The 17,048-nt window shown below is 37.5% G+C and overlaps 1 protein-coding gene across 2 annotated transcripts in view; it reads right to left on the bottom strand.

Moving 5' to 3' along the window:
- Positions 1 to 3,787: 3,787 nt before the first annotated feature.
- Positions 3,788 to 17,048, bottom strand: part of SEC23IP (SEC23 interacting protein) — a 19,972-nt gene continuing 6,711 nt past the window's right edge. The window contains exons 6-19 of one of the 2 annotated variants that reach the window (XM_421794.8): positions 16,737 to 16,857; positions 16,374 to 16,463; positions 15,784 to 15,925; positions 14,974 to 15,182; positions 14,226 to 14,344; positions 13,455 to 13,625; positions 13,012 to 13,107; positions 12,622 to 12,828; positions 11,795 to 11,950; positions 11,269 to 11,371; positions 10,149 to 10,334; positions 9,749 to 9,911; positions 7,298 to 7,397; positions 3,788 to 6,006 (exon numbers count right to left, since the gene is read on the bottom strand). In XM_421794.8, coding sequence (XP_421794.5) covers positions 7,316 to 7,397; positions 9,749 to 9,911; positions 10,149 to 10,334; positions 11,269 to 11,371; positions 11,795 to 11,950; positions 12,622 to 12,828; positions 13,012 to 13,107; positions 13,455 to 13,625; positions 14,226 to 14,344; positions 14,974 to 15,182; positions 15,784 to 15,925; positions 16,374 to 16,463; positions 16,737 to 16,857 — 1,845 coding nt within the window. In that variant the 3' untranslated portion in view covers positions 3,788 to 6,006; positions 7,298 to 7,315. The remainder of the gene's footprint in view (positions 6,007 to 7,297; positions 7,398 to 9,748; positions 9,912 to 10,148; positions 10,335 to 11,268; positions 11,372 to 11,794; positions 11,951 to 12,621; positions 12,829 to 13,011; positions 13,108 to 13,454; positions 13,626 to 14,225; positions 14,345 to 14,973; positions 15,183 to 15,783; positions 15,926 to 16,373; positions 16,464 to 16,736; positions 16,858 to 17,048) is intronic. The other variant, XM_004942325.5, reaches the window with a different exon arrangement.

Genomic DNA, 17,048 nt, shown 5'->3' with positions numbered 1-17,048 from the left:
CAGATGAGATGCTGCAGCTCCACACCCGGCAGGACAAGCTCTGTGAATAAAGCACTTCGTACTGCAGAGTATGGGCATAAGAAGCCCAGAGCATACAGGAACTGTTGAACACATTTGGCAGAAAGAGGGGCAGAGAGCAAAGCATACAGTCTGACTTCTACTTCTGAGGAGTTCTACTCTGAGAAGTTAGCACATTTAATGACAGCAGAAGTACCTGTGGAGATGGGGTCCTCATGGCTGCAGTAGGTGGAAGGACAACGTGGTGCTGGTAGCTGGCTGCCCTCCCTCCAAAGGTGTCCTCAAAGGAAGGCCCAAAAACCCATCCATCGATGTTCATCCATCCCAGAGCTGCTCAGGCACAGGAGGAGGCTGAGGAAGGTCCTGCTGGCTGCAGGGACTGCCTTTCTCTGAAGGGTTTGAATAGCCTACCCCCAAATCCATTCCACATACAGATTTTCCTACCAATCTGCAGTGGTTAAAGTTGTACAAGTTCTTTTTTTTATTTTCCCCATCAGCTTCAATTTGAAATGAATTTGACGAACATCCTATTTCTGACACCTTGGCAGGCAGAAGCAGTGGATCTTTCATGCTTCTCCTTGGGACTCTGGCTGCTGTAACTCCATTGTTTTATCGTGGACATACGACATAATTCATTTCCATATACACATATATAGGCTCAATGAACTGAATATATATGCATAGGCTCATTGAATTTATGCTGGTTTTGAAACACATTTGTCCTTCTTACCAACATTCAAAGCTTCACAGTTGGCCAAGCACATTCCTGCAGTGTTGTTAGCCTACAGATTATTTTAACTTGTACTTAGCTGAGCCATAATTGCTTTACCCTCATTGCTTCCACTACAGCATCTGATATGATTAGCTATGCCATTAATTATCTTGTACTTTAACGATGAGCCTCCTGCTGAAAACCAAGGAAAGGTCAATGCACATATAGAGAAAATGCTGCCCAACAAGATGCATTTATCAGCAAATTAAGCACGTTATACGCTCAGCACATGCACGCAGTCCAAAGGATTTTATTGGTGTGCTAATGATACCTGTCGTTCTGCTAAGGATATCTGCTGCTGGGTAACAGGATACTGTCTGGCTCAGATCTCCCACACAATTCAGCATACAAAAATCCTTTATATTCTACAACAAGTAAATCCAATGAAACAATGCAAAGGAGATTTGCTACGTACCCCCTTCAACACAGATACTTCTCAAGTGATGCTTGGATTTGTTGATGCACTGACTTGGTTTTTCACCCTTCCATTAGATGTGCCCTGTGGTCCCCTTACATTAAGGCAGTTTAAGGAACAATCTCATCTCTTTCAGTGCTGGGTGTACACTAAAAGATACTGCATGCTTTGATAAATGTTGATAAAGAAGAAAGGATACTCAGTGTGGATGAATTTATCTGGTCTGGCTCATACAACTTTTCATGAGTGGTTTACCCGTACCATGAAGTCCTGGTTTCTCTGGGGACTGCATCTTCTGTGCATATAATCTTACAAAGCTCAATAAGTACACAGTGCAAAGCACTGAATCTTCTTCCATATCTTGGTGTATTTCTCAGGGAATAATAAAGAAAAAGCATATTATGATTGCCTGATGCCTGCAGGAGCTCGAGTGTTGTTCTATCCTTCAATCTCAGTATCAAACCTGTGGATCTACGCTAATGGGTAGTTGGGGTGCATTGTGGAACTGGTTCTCATTTTCTTATAGAATAATAATATATCAATAGCACACATATATATGTGTATCTATATACACATCATAGGTAAGTATCTATACATGCATCTACACCTGTTAGCCCATACAGTCGCTGTCTCTGTTCAGCTACCAGTTTCTGTTCAAAGCTTTCTCCTTGCAGGTTTTCTCTTTAGAGAATTTCCCAAATCGTTCAACAAGTGTCATTATATTTCAATCAATACGGAAACTTGCACTGCGATCCCATTAGTGAAGGATCTTCCAGCAGCTTAAACCACATAAATGTGTACAAAGGATGGTCTGAAACTCATTACTGACAGGTCACAATACTTAAAAACACCAAAGTCCCTTAACAAATCATTTAGCCAAAATACCTTGCAGACAGTGCCACCCTCATTAAGGATTTTTTTTTAAGTTATTTTCCTTTAGGCTATGGCTGCAACTTTAGTTTTGCATTATTTTCTCCACACGTAGCTCCACAGAAAAGCTAAGGGGGAAGAAAAAAAAAGGAGAGAGAAAGTATTTGTCATGACGGGGCTGCGCTCCCTTTTCCCTGAGGCTGCAGATATCCGAGATCTGTTTCTCCCTTCATTTCCTTCTTCAACCTGCAACCCATCTCACTTGTGAGAACCTCCCTGGAGGCTTACGGGAAATTCAAAGCTGTATTCTTAGTCCTTCACAAAGATGGAAAAAGCGGGGAAAGGACAAGCATATCCAAACACAGGCAGAGAAAATCATGAAGCTGCAAAGAGATGAATAACCGAAAGCTTCGCTATGGCCAGAACAAGCCTCAGCTTAGGAAAACGTGACTTCTGGCAAGCAGGCTCCTGCTGGAGAAGCTCACAACTAGTGTCTGAATCCAACCTTTCCCTACTCCTGCACTCAGAGCAGTCTGGGGCAAAATTATTGCTCTGCTTGTATTTATGAGGCCATTTTAACAAGCTGAAATTCCAAATCATATGAAGATTTTTGTGACAAAAGGAGAAATACAAGGTCAACTGCTTTTATTTTTCTTCCTTCTTTCAGATCTTTGTTATCATCCTTAAACAGATACACTTCACAGTTGATTGCCTGAATTTGTATGGACCTGAAGCTATTTTATTGCCACGTGAAAGATGCTGCTTCTATAGCCTTCATACACAGAGGAAGTTACAAACTCTGAAAAGAAGTGCATGTGATACAAGGCTGGGAGTACTGACAGTCAGAGGGATTCTTGGGTTTTACTACAGTTTACAATGCAGTGAGAGCACAATGTTCACATAATTCCTGACTTAATGGTCATAACCCTGTGCACAGGGTCGAGGATGGCCTAAACAGCTCCTGGGTTTGATCCAACAGATCCCAAGGAGCATTAGCAATGCTCGGCTCTTCAGCCTCATTCCCTGCTCCAGGTGGGAGGCAGCCAGGGGCTCAGTGGTACCCACAGCCCTGCTCCTGCTTTCCTTCCCCTCCTTCCTTTCACCATGGCTAAATGAGAATAGCTCTTTGTCCATTCTTTAAAACAGACTGCTAGCAATCAAAGCAAACAAAAACCTCCCTACCTCTGTAGAAATGAAGAGTCTCAGCAGGTGTGTTTGCAATTTTATTTACACTGGAGTAGAGCCACTAGCCTTTAGGAAGCTAATCCTGATATACAGTTAGGAAAATCAGATAGCAATCTAGAGCCAAGCTTATATTTTATGCTAACAGTTACTGTTACAAGAGTCTGGAAACAACCAGCAGGCTGCTCTTACCACATCAAAGCAAACTGTCAATAACTTACATTAGTTCAATTAAAAGCAGATATGCCAAGAACGTATTGAGTACTGAAATCAGACCACATACTTAGAGTAATATTTCTCATTATTCATCAAGAATTCATGGAATACCCTTACCCTTTTTATTTAACATTTAGGGAACATATCCTAATTCAAAGTGCTGATAAAAAAATAAATGCAATCTAAGAACACTTGCTTGGTCAGAGCAATGCAGTACTCCAAAGGGTGGCTCCTGAGCGCTCACTCCTGTTAGGTTTGAACCCCAGCTCTCCACAGACTAACACTGCATCACTGGCATCAACTGCTGAGAGTTATTAAGGAAAAATGAAATGCAAGATTTTATTATTCATAACAAGAAACAAGATGACATACAGAGAGGAACTGGGGAAAACATTGTTACGAAAGTATCATTGTAGACAGAACTTGTAGCACATTTGTCATACTGCAGACACAAAGTTATAAATATTAATTTAACATTCACTGGGAAAAACAAAAGATCAGGACAACTCCTGAAGCAGTTACTGAAAAATTTCAATACTATACAAAGTGTCACATGGCACAAGCACAATTTGACTACACTGCTTTTACAAACAGAAGTGCTAGGAGAGGTTTCCAGAGGGAGGAAATGCTGCCAGCACAGACAACAGCTCCTGAAGCAGAGGGGCAGAAGTCAGCCCCCTTTGCTTCAGTTAGGCAGAAGTATTTTCAAAATAATTCTGTTTTCAGTGAGAGATTCAATTTCCTTCAGATGGGAATCTGTTAGAAAAGCAGTGGATTTCTTAGAGAGGCTCTGATTACGTTTTTTTTCCCCCCTTAGGCTTCATTTATAAACATCTGCACCTGAAAAATCTACCAAGTTGTGACCCTTCAAGGGACAGTAATTTTTATTTTTATTTTTATTTCCAATTTTCTGCTTATTTTTCCTCAACTTATTCTTCATGCTATGTACTTTCTTTTGGTTTTTCATTTGTTGGCTTGTTTTAGTTTTGTGCTTTTAAAATATATATTTTTTAATATATTTGGATTTACAGCACACTGCATGAAAGGAGATGTCTAGAAGAAAGTGTTCAGCCTTGAGAAGGCAACAGGAAAATCCCACTGTTGCCCTCAACTGTCTCATGAAAGGGTGCAGAGAGGACAGAGACAGACTGTCCTTGGAGATGCACAGAGAGGACAAAAGGCAACAAACAAGCTCTGCCTGGGAAATGACAATAATATATTAGAAAAAAAAAATCTTAGTAATAGTAGTCAAACATTAGAATAGAGCCCAGACAGGTGATGGATCATCATCCTTGAATAAGACCCTAAGCCACATAATTTAAGCTGACCCTGCTTTGAGCAGGGGAGTTGGACTAAACCTTTCCAAAGGCCCCCCTTACAACCTACTCTGTGATGAAATAGAGATTTTTGCTGTAAAGACCCATGGGAAGTATTTATAATAACTAAAGTATGTACACAAGAATGTGTATTTTACATATACTTAGAAAAAAATATTGCATTTCAAAATGCATTTACTGTAATAGCAGAAGCAAGCAGTCAGTAGTAAAGTCAAGTTATTGAGAAAAGCCACAATTTGCATGTGAGATGAAGCTAGAAGAAAGCTACAGAAGCTCAGTATTCAGAGATACAAATTCATGATTTCATGCAACCCTACTCATCTCACCTTCATTAAGAGATAAATAGACTGGGCTGCTGATCTGGATCTAGATTATTATTTAATGCCCATATGCTTCAGATTCCTGTACTTCCATTTAGTATTTTGAGAGATTAAATTGCAGTGTCAAGGTAAGTATTTCAGTTCTCACACGTGCAGCCTAGTTTCACTAAACTGTATCAACCTTTTGACCAAAACGTAGTTTTAAACTGCTCTTTTCAAGGGGTGTGAACACTGAACTACCTGTAACAAACTTCTAACTTTTTTGAAATCAAAGGTTCATTTCTATCTGAAAAACAAAAACTCAAACTCATAGCAGAAACTTAAAAAGTCTTTATAAAATCTCCATAACACTTACAATAGTAAGGAAAATTATTCTTGTTGCTAGTTTTTCGTAAATAGGAACAGCTTTGTGTAATCTATATTAAAGGTGGTTATAACTACAGTTCACATTTTATTACTAAAAGATGGACCAATAAACACGTCAAGAAAAGCAGATTATTGCTGTTTCTCAACAAGCCCTTTTTAACAAGGACGTGCTGCCTTAGTAGACAAAGCATGTTTGACAGTCAGCTTAGTTAGGAGGGAGAGAAGTAATGACTTGCATGCCAGAGAACTCCTCAGTGATCACTTTATATTTGGCAACTGTACAATTTAACTGATTTGTAAGACCAAAATTATGTCATTCCATTCATCTCTTGAATGACGGGGCTGATCTTTTCAGAACTAAGTTTGCTTGAAGCGACACAGGAAGGCAGAATCCGAGAGAGCTCTGGACTGCAGGAAAAGTCTGATACTTATCCTGTCAGCTCTAACTATGCAAATAGCAGGTGTTCTTTGAAGCAGCTTCCACCAGGTCTGTCAGAACAACAGGTATGGCTGTGCAGAGAAAGCAGAACATGTATATAAGGGAAATGTGAAATATATCGAGTTTTATATTCCTATAGCAGTACCAAGAAAACGAGATATGCCAACATTCAATCCCAAGAGGACTCAAAAAGATTTATAAAAATCCATCCCCTTTCTGATCAGTTTCAAAACACAAAAACCTCATGAAATGTACTTGTCTTGGACACAAACAGGCAATTATACAGAGGAAAAGCTTACAACTGCTGATAGCATGCCATACGCCATACATTTTAATTAGCTACTAGATCCTTCTGTTTTTAAGTTATCCTGCTGTACTCAGAGATACTAGTAAAGATGCTTAGTTTGTATCTGAGCTTTTAATATGTTGATGCATTCCCCCAAAAGTGGGATGTCCTAAAGGAGTTATTACTTACTAAAAAGGAAAAGGGCATAGTGACTTAAATCTTCCAAATTACACAGTGAAAGATACTCCTCTGAACAAAAGAATAAATTTCTAGTGGTATCTACACTTTAATAAAGAAGAACAACATTCTCATTTGCAAAAGAACTTTAAAAGCATCTCAGCATTTTCAATCAAGTAATCAAAATAGATACAGGAAATGAAAACACTTCCACAAAAAATGTCTTTGGTTCACATATTAGAGTTACATCAAGCATTTCTTTATAATTCTTATACAGAGCCTTTTATTACTGTTACATGAAAAATAGCTTGAAGATGACCTAGAAGTAAATCAAGTCACTCATACAAAAGATGTTTTTTTAATACCATTAGTATTATTTCATCAGTGAGTAGAAGCAAACAAATCCTAGTAGCTACTCACTAATTGCTAGTGCAATTCATTGTTCTTGTATGTGATATTAGCTCAGAGAGTTAACTCTACTGACTCAGTAAATAGAAAGTTACCAAGACAGAACACTACACAAACATACTGTATAGCACTTCACCGTAAATGAAATGTCATAACATCCAATATCACCAAGTTTTCCTATACTTCACTAAACATTCACTGAACAGCTAGACTATAAAGAAATAACACAATAGAGACCACATTTCAGAGTTGTGCTGGCAATTATCACCTCATATCAAGAACTCTGACATAAAGTATCTTTTCAGGAGGAAAGAGAAAGCACTTAAAGATTTCCTCTGCACTTAAACATCTAGAAATGATTTTTTTCAGATCAAGATGACACTTTGGAGCTACCTCCTTCATAATTTACACTTCAGAGGAAAAAGAGTAAGGAGATCTAAACTGCAGCTGAGTTTGTTATGAATACATGTGTTATGTTAGAATAAACTTACTAATCATGTACCTATGCATCAATGTTGTGGCTGCTCGGGATTGATATTCATCATCCTGTATATTTCTTTGAGAAACAGCAAGGCAGTGTCTTCAGATTCCCTATCAAGTATTACAAAAAAAAAAAGTTAATTTGGCATGGACCACATTCTAACCCATGTATGGCACACTTCATCCCATCCCAGTTCATGCAGACTGTTCAGAGAGTTATCACCCTAATCCCTGTCTTTTGGGAATGTGGCCTTTCTTCTATCAACCTCCTTTTTGAGTCACAATTCTGCATCGGTTTTACATTTCCTCTGCAGTAAGCCCTAGCCAACGTGCTTACCTTTTACTACTGCATCTTCCCTTCTGCGTTCCCCCTAACTCTATTACACTGCAGGTTGAAATCCCCTTCTCCATTCATTTCTTTCATGTTATTCATCTGGCTTAAATCTCCTCAAACAGCCTATCACTTACTCCTACCCAATTCTATCAGCAATATGCTAGGTTTTTTTTGCTAATTGGTTCATGCTTTCTTGATGATAGGCTGTAACAAACATCCATAGCCATCTTCTGCACCTTACTTCCAAAGAAATTAAAGTATTTTTCACATCATTTAAAGACTAATATAATTCAAGTGCCATGTTTCAAAGTTGTTTTACCAGCTCTTCTTAAAATCAAAGCTTCAGACCATCTGAATTTAGATTCAGGAAAAAGAAGTGTCCATGTTACTTCTATAAAGTGTTATATAAGCACAAAAACCAATACCAATGTAAGAGAGTAACAACCACAGTAAAAAAAAGTTCTAAAGCTGCAGGAGTAGTTAGATTATGATAACACCTCATGCTTTAAAAGAAATTATACATGGAGATAGCAAAGACGACTTAGACTGTCAGAACTGTGACCCTCCAAATGTGAAGAGCATCTTTTACAGAAAACCTGTACAGTGCTAAACATGCAAGCCAAGGATCTACAGACATTTTCAGCAGTCTAGTATGGAGATAGCAACCACATTTCTCAGTGTTCTCTGCTATTGAACAAGTAAGCAGAGGGATCAACATGGAAGCTCTGCACCCTGCAACATATAGACTGTTTTTTAAGGCATTTCCTCACTACCTCCCGAGGGAGAAACAAACAAAAAAACCTCACACATTTGGGTCATAAACGACCAAAAAACTCAGACATGGGTAGATATGTTTTTAAAATTCAGCAATGACTGGCTGCCACCTGGTGGAATACAGCTCCTTTCCTTCAGCTCTACCTGCAAAACAGCAGTGCCACCGCTGGGTCACTGACTGCTTGGGAGCTCTGTCAGAGCAAACCAGAGCATGGCTGCACTGCAGCTTTGATAAACCTTTCTGCAGGCAGTTACTGATCTCACTATGTGAGCGACATGAGCTTTCCTAAGATCCTGCAAGTAATGCTTTCACATTCTGTACTTCACCCTCTGAAAAAATGCCTACTTCTATAAAACTTATTAGCCATCAATAATAAAATTTTAAAGAAGAAAACACAAGAACACAGAACTGCTTGCTCCATTCCTGCTAAACTCAGAGAGACAAGTATTTTATAAATATATAAACTATTTTGGTTGCTCAGAGACAGGAGAAAAATCACATCCCTTTACTCAATAGCATTTTGCATAAGTCAGCAACTGATATCCCAGCTTGTTTTTTACCTATGAAGTTGTTGTAGCATTGCCAGATACAGCTTACATGCCCTCTCTTCTACCATTCCACAATCTGTGAATTTTCACATGTGCTTAATTATAACATCCTCCCTTTGAAACAATCACTTAAAAAGAAGCAAGTTCAAAGGCAGACATGGCAATAACATACTGAAGGTCTACACAATAACAAAAATCTGCACCTTCTCTACAAGTTGCTCTGTATATGAGCAACCACTGTCCATATGTGGTATATCAAAGTCATCCAAATGTACAGGAAAATCTGCCATGCCTTTTTCTTCCTTTGCCTTGTTGAGCTTTAGCAGCACAACATCAATATCTGATACTCTCACTCCAACACAAAGAGGTAATTAAGTTTTACTATACATTGAAGTCTAATACAGTTCCTTCACAAATAGTTTTATGTGAAGGATGCTACAGATGGCAAAATGCTCATTAAGCTCTCCCTTTAAAAAAGACTGTACTAAAGGTATGTGCTTTGACTTTCAAAGTTCAATAGACAAATATGCAACATCCTGATGGCAAACAGGACTATAGATTTGTTTACTTTGTGCAAATGCACACTACTTTGAAATGAAACTAGCTAACAGGGAAATCTAGGTAGGACATCTTGAGAATGACATTTCTGAGTAATCACATATACTGTCTGCCTTCACATTTGACTTGTCTCAATTACTTGACCATCCAGAATAACAGATTCAACTTCACAGTATAGCCTGAGTGGGAAGAAAACATTTTTCCAAACGGGAGACCATTTCAGAGTTAAGTGATGAAGACCTCTTACCAATAGCACAAATGACTCTGTAAAGCAAAAAGGTATTCATTGAAGCTTTCTATTGGTTTTTCTTGTAGAACATAATCAATGCGTCGTCCTCCATTCAGCATTCCAACCTTCACCGTAAAATCCTCATCTTTTGGAAGGTCTGGACTTTCAGTGATCTTTTCAGCTACAATTAAAAATTAAGATTTTAACTATTTTGAAGCACAGTCTGCTTGACTATAATTAAGGATTATCACTCATTTTCCCTGCTACAATTTCCAAGCACTTGCAATTAGACAATTATAGCAGTCTCAACTGACTAAGATGGCATTGCATAAACCAGAAAATCAATAGCAAGTGCTAACATATTCAAGTTTCTTTGAACTTGAGATCAATAATAAAACCAGAAAATGTGTCCACATACCTTCTACCACTTGCTTTTCTTCTTCCTCTTTAATTTGGTTAGCAACTTTCTCCAGTTCTGCTTGTAGCTGAGTTGAAGATGTATGAGCACGTGCAAATTCATTAAGGGTCTGCCATGCGCTCTTCAAAGAGCTGATAAAACCCTGTTTCAGATCAGATCCCATTCGAGACAGAGAGTCTTTCAATTCTAGAAAGAACAGGATAGCAAACATAGTTAAAATGTAACTAAAACCTGAATTAAGCCCTATTCCACAAACATCCCAACTGTTAGAAGGAACAGGCCTGTAATGTCATAAACATGCATTTCTTGCATCTCTATTTAAAAAAGATGAAATGAAATTAATTAATGAACAATATTTCTTACTGCTTGGGTTAATGAGTTAACACAGTACATGTGTTAACAGCAATTAAGTTGCTATTCAGTACTGGTGGTAAACACTGAACAGAAGAGAGCTCTCCCCAAAGTCTCCTCTAATGCTCAATTGGTTGATGGCTTAATGGTTAGATTCACATTACTGTTACATCAGGAATGAGAGTTTTCCACAGAACGCTCACCCAGATCTAAGAAAAATCAGTCTTTCTTGTAAAGAGATACAGACCATAGTTTTTTTTTCCTTTATTACATACACTTTAAGAACTGGAAATTAAAACAGTCTTAAGCAAGTACCTCATCTAGCCTAGGAAAACAGACTGATTCTAACATACCATTCAAAAGCACAGATGCTACTGAATTTCCTTATCCAAGACCCCAAATGAAGATGGACTTTCAAAAGGGCCCTGAACTGTTGCACTGACAACTAAACAGTGAAACTGACATTCTTTATTTAAGTATGAAAAATTTAAGTCCCCTTAGTCCAATTTGTACTCCTGAGCAATAAAAATCCAAGTCTTGCACTGGGGAAAAACCTGCATTCTCCCCCCGAACACCTCCAATACTGAAAAGCCTGGTTAAACATCTAATGGAGGTCATCTGGGACAAGGTAAAAAATACAATAAAAACTATCTAACAATACAAAGACAGGTATCTGGAGACACAGTCTCCAGAAACTTTATGATATTCTATTGCTTCAAACAAGTAAGTTAGGAGTTAGATCCATAATTTACATAAGTTTTCTTTTTACCTAGATGAAGTCTTTTTCTGCCTTTGTGGTGTGGAATAAGAACTGGTTTTAAACTCAAGTCTTCAATGATCATTGGTTCTATCCTGTAAGCTACTGGATCAAGCTGTTAAGAAATAACAAACTGACGTCAGTTATCTACCAACCTGTCACTGTTTAATTGCTAATCAAGACAGGACAGAAAAAGACAAACATATTGCATTTACAACACCTCTTAGAATTTTTAAGTTTCCCAGAGTCTGTCTGGAAAAAAGCCTTGTAAATAGCTTAAATTAGACATTTTACAAAATCATCCTGAAAGGTTTGAAATTAATGAAGAAAAAAACTAAGAACTTTGGTATATATACATATATAAATAAAACATCTTATATATATATATATAAAACATATACATGTATATGTTTTATTTGTTTTTTTAGAAGTGTACTTAGGGGGAAAGGACATGTAATGCTCTGAGGTTAAAACTTAGTATTCTGTATTGTGGTTTGCATCAGCTAAAAATCAAAACCCAGAAGTACTGCTTACTCACTGGATGATAGATATTGAAGAAACCCTTGCAAGTAGGAAGTCTGTAGTTCTCATCAATCTTTTCCAGTCCTCGTACAGTTAGGAGCACACCAATAGGAGAACCAAGAGCAAAGAATGTATCTGGTTCAAAGTCCAGAGCACTGTAAACTACTGAAACCTACCAGACAAAAGTCACAAAAATAATCTCTCAGCACTGCCAGCTAATTAATATAATGCTTAACTAGGAAGGAAAAACAAGACACGTCAGTATGTGTTTGATTTGAGTACCTACAAGACGTTTCAGGTGCACTGTTCCATTCCATACTAATACTATAGTACTGTATATGTATACTACTATAATCTAGTACATATATATATATACACACACACACGTATTTTTTTTTTAAACTTCATGCTATAGGTAGATACAGAAAAATTAAAAATTGATATTTATTTGAACAGGAAGCACTGAAGGCTTGTTTCTTGAGTTAAGGTTGAGGTCCAGTTTAAATATAACAGCACATACGGACTAATTTAGGCCATTCAGTACCACAGCATTCTCACCATTCTGATTGTGGAACAGAACACTTCTTATAACCCACTCATTGGTGAAAGCAAAAAGGTTAATTGTATTCATATCCTCGTTTAATAGTGTTTTTCAGTAATCTGATGCACTCTCCCAGCACTCACTCTCACCAAAAGGTAAAGCTTTTCGTAAACATAACATGTGCACAACAATCAAGGGACATAGCCCAAAGTCATCAGCACTGAATGAATGAAAAAACACATAAAAACAAGCAAAAGGATAGTGTTGTTCCAGACAGTTTGTTTAAATTTACGTAGTCTCACCTGACCAGTTCCAACTTCAAAATACTCATAGTCAACATTCACAGAAGAAACAGATGCACCAACTGGAAGCTTCCTCTTTGAGTGCTGCTGACCAGACTCTGAAGGTGAGACAGAAGTAACTGTTTCTTTTGCTTTCTGGGATACTTCTTGCGTTTGAAGCATGGCAGCCAATGCTGCTTTCTTCTCTGCTGCTGCTTTCTTTTGTTCCTTTTGAGACAGGTTTCAAGACCAGAAAAGAAATAAATATTTTTTCCACATTTATCAAAATTCTTCTAATATATCCATGTTGTTAACAAGTGTGTTAAAGAACAGAAGTTACTCAATAGCAAGAAAGTCAGTTACACTTTTGTTTAACAACTCCTTATCTCACTCCTGAGAAAGTGTATTTACCTGCTTGGCTGCTCTGTCTTTTACAAAATTGGCTATTTTCTTCCTTGGTCCAAGAGGTATCCCCATTTCCTTCAAGTCATCAATTGTACACATCAGCTTCAAAACAAAACCACAAATATACACAAAGTACACTTAATAACTTTCCAAGTAACATATATAGTTTTTTTTGCCAAATGAAATCGTTAAAAAACATTTTACAAAGCTACAGAAACTACAAAAAAAATAAGAATACATAACACATAGTGACATAATATAATTAAAAAAAACAACCCAAGTCACATAACATTTAGTCTTCATGTCAAGCATTAATTATGTTACTTTTGTGACTACTTTCATGCCTGACAGTATACTGAGGCAAAAGAAGAAAATATCAAACAAACAACAACAATCCTACATGTACACCCTGGTAATAACCCCCATGAGCCAAGTGAACATTACTGTACCAGAGATTCCATGTCAATTCTCTCCTTTTCAAACGTGTTTGCATACTCTGATAAACTCAGCATCTCCAGAGTCTTCTGCAAAGTAGGAACGTCATCATCTACTTCAGGCTCACAAAGGTCATCACCAGAAGTAGTAATTGAGGAGCCCAAGGAACTGGTATCTTCAGTCATCTTAAAAGGACAGCACAGAAAGAGTCACATCATACAGTAAAAAGTCAATACATAGCAAATAAACACAAATTCTGTTACTTGCTCTTAGAAGCACTCATATTTACATAAGCTTTGTTAATCTAAGCTCATTTTTAGTAAAATACAGCACAGATTTTCTGTTAACAGACTAAGAAATTACACATTTAAAAATTACTGAAACAAGAGAAAGGCTTCTTGAGCTTTTGAACACTTAAAAATGTATTTCCATTAATGATCAAACAGCTGGACACTGCATCAAGCTTGACAGCAGATAGATTCATTCTTTCCCTCTTAGAAATCTCTCTACCACTCAGATTCTGCAAAGACAAGTTATGTGTCCACAAGTTTAAAGATAATGTTCATGATCAAATACCAGGACTGCTCTACTTGAAACTTCAGGGAAAGGCATACAGTTTGTACTGAGATGTGACAATGTTTACAAAATGGCACATTACCATTAACATATCAAAACATAACATGAGAACCTGCAACACTGTTTCAGTTAGTAAACTCTGACCACTGGAGAAAAAGTTGCTGAAATTATCAGATCCACTCGCCTGGGAAAATTAGTATGCAAGTTACCTGTTTATCTTGAGCAGACATATCCTTCTCAGTCCCATTAACACCAGAGAAAGGTTCAGTATTTACTGATGAAGCCAAATCTTTCTGGTTAGATAATATGTCAAACAGAATTAAGGAACCTGGAAACAGAAATTTAAGTTGCTTTAAGAAAAGTTTTAGATATTCCTGTGTCAAAATAATAAGCAAGAACGAGAAACAGCAGTTATAGCAACATATAAATTGATCAAAACAAACAAAATCACTGAACTTAAATACATGCATTAACATATTCAATCTCAGTAAAAAGCAAACAATGTCTTTTTTGTCTTTTTCTGTTCAAGTGGAATGCAGTTGCCAACATTAAAACACATTTTAACCATCTTAGACTGCTTACCAAACTGTAGGAAAAATCCCAGCCCAAACCAATATAAGTTTTATAAAGTTGTACGTTGTGTTCCAAAAAATGACCTTAGTGTTACTAAGTGGATTACCTGCCTAAGATGACACTGCATAACCAATTAACTTTTAAACTCAATTTAGATGTTAAGTCTTCACGAAGAAAATTAAGACAGGTCAAACATTCCTGTATCCAGGAGTTACAAACTTTCTTAGGAAGCTTTATGGTTGCAGTTATTGAGAAGGGCTTTATTTTTAGTCTGAAAGACAAGCATGGCTATCAGCTCAGTTCAGCCTTCTGCTTCACAAAGGTTCCGCTTTCCTTCACGTAGGAATGCTGGCTTTATTTTAAATCAGTGCCCTAAATAATCACCTAAACTGTGCCCAGCCACAGAGACTCCTCCTTTGAAGTCTGGATTGCGACTCATGAAAAGTGCATACAAACGGTTCATCTCCATCCCTACTTTATCCACAATCGTCTGACAGTAGGTGGGGCTGTTGTAAAACAGGATGTCAAGGAGGGTTTCGTTGGTGAAGTGGCGCAAGCGTCCAATCGATGGCAAAGTGATTTTTTTGATGTTCCTAATCAGAACAGAGGGTCATTAGTAGTAGTAGATAAGTAGTTTGTTAACTTCCGAAACAACAGGTGGCAGAACTGCAATCTAAATACTACAGATAGGTTCTTTACAGAGATTTTCAAAAGCAGTTTTCTGGCCTCGTTGCATATTCATACAATTAGTGGTCAAGGAATGGACAAAGGGCTTAATGCCTTTCTCAGAAAGAGGACCCTAATATCTCCTGGAGTCAGAGTCGAGACTGCAGGAAGGCACAGGAGAGAGGAGAGGAGAGAGAGGCACAGAGATAACTATCCACTCTGAATAGAACACATCTGTTTCTGTACTACACACTCACTTTCTTAAGTGTTTCATGTATCGATTGCATTAGTCACTTCCATAAAAATGCTGTACCAAATGTACAATACATATCCTGTTACTCAGAGTCATGAAAAATAATAGAAAACATTCCACATCTTTCTAACTTTCGCTACACTGTACAACAAAGTGGCAATTACAAAAAAAAAAAGTAGTATTTTTTATAATACACTCATACATTAGTTCACCCAGCCTAACAAGCACATTAATTTCTCTAGTTGTTTCTACAAAAAGATGACCAGGATACTCACCTGTCTACACCTGCTGCATCTCCATGCAGAGAGCTATGCCAGTGAACTGGAAGGAACTCCACCCTGCTCACTTTACCTTCCTCCAAAGATTTCCTAAAGTGAGTCTGCAGCAACTTCAGAGAAACAGTTCTAAAATCATCAACTGTAGAGAAGCAGAGTAATGAAAATCCGATAGTAAAGGTATTCAAATAGCACACAACTACAAATATTCTTTTTTTCCCCTCAATTGCAACAGACAGTCAAAATACAAATTAAGGAAATGGCAAAGGGAAAAACCTTTTCAAGAATTACTCAATTGGTTTTTGGTTGGTTGTTTTTTTTTTTTTAAGTGCCTTTTTGTACACTTCTCTTTACCTCACAACAATGCATTTTTACTCTAAGATCAGACCACACACAGCCTTCTTAACTCACTCAACTGCCTTAAATAAACAAATAAACCCAAAGAAAACCACACACAACCACACACACCCCAAAACCCACTAAAAACCTTTTCAATTTTTTTTTTTTTTTAAGACATACTTACTTGAAAGATAAGCTATCTACACTTCATAGTTAAGAATAAAACTGCAATTAAACAAGGAAAAACTTACCACATTCAACAATGCTTCTAAATCTCAAGTCACATACAGGACCGATGCCATGAACCATAAACACCAAATGGTCAACCTGGGACATTTCTCCTGTAGAAAAAGGAAATGAAACATACAGAGTCAAGCAATCTTACCTGCTTCATATAGCCTACTACATACCATGGTTCAAGATATCACACAGTCCAAAAGATTGCTTTGATTAGAAAATAACACCAAAGAATTGCAGCTTAGATTACGGAGCAACTTTAATCTTTAGACTCTAAACATGAACAGTGTTTTGCTGCTCCACTCACTATCATCCAACTATTGCACTGAACCAAACCTACTGCTCAAGATGCAGTCTCACGTACACTGATCACATACCATCAGGTATTTCATCATGGTCATCATCAATTCCACGTTTTACTACCCTTGGTCTTGCCTGACCATCTTGAGAGGTCCCCCACTCATCTGATGTGGCAGAAGGTTGGAACTGAACTATAACCTGAAAAAGAATACTTCTTCCAATTATAAATACAAAAACAAACAAAATCAACAAAAAACACAACCTTTCAAAATCCTATGAGCTTCTCCACAGTTTTCCTTAAATGAGACTCTAGACCCTGAAGTAACACAGATAATTCTCATTAGCTTGAGAAGCAACCAGATGACTTAAACTAACCACTAGTTGAAGAT

This window comes from Gallus gallus, chromosome 6 (assembly GCF_016699485.2).
Source record: "Gallus gallus isolate bGalGal1 chromosome 6, bGalGal1.mat.broiler.GRCg7b, whole genome shotgun sequence".
Lineage (NCBI taxonomy): Eukaryota > Metazoa > Chordata > Aves > Galliformes > Phasianidae > Gallus > Gallus gallus.
This window is presented reverse-complemented; position numbering and strand designations above follow the sequence as displayed.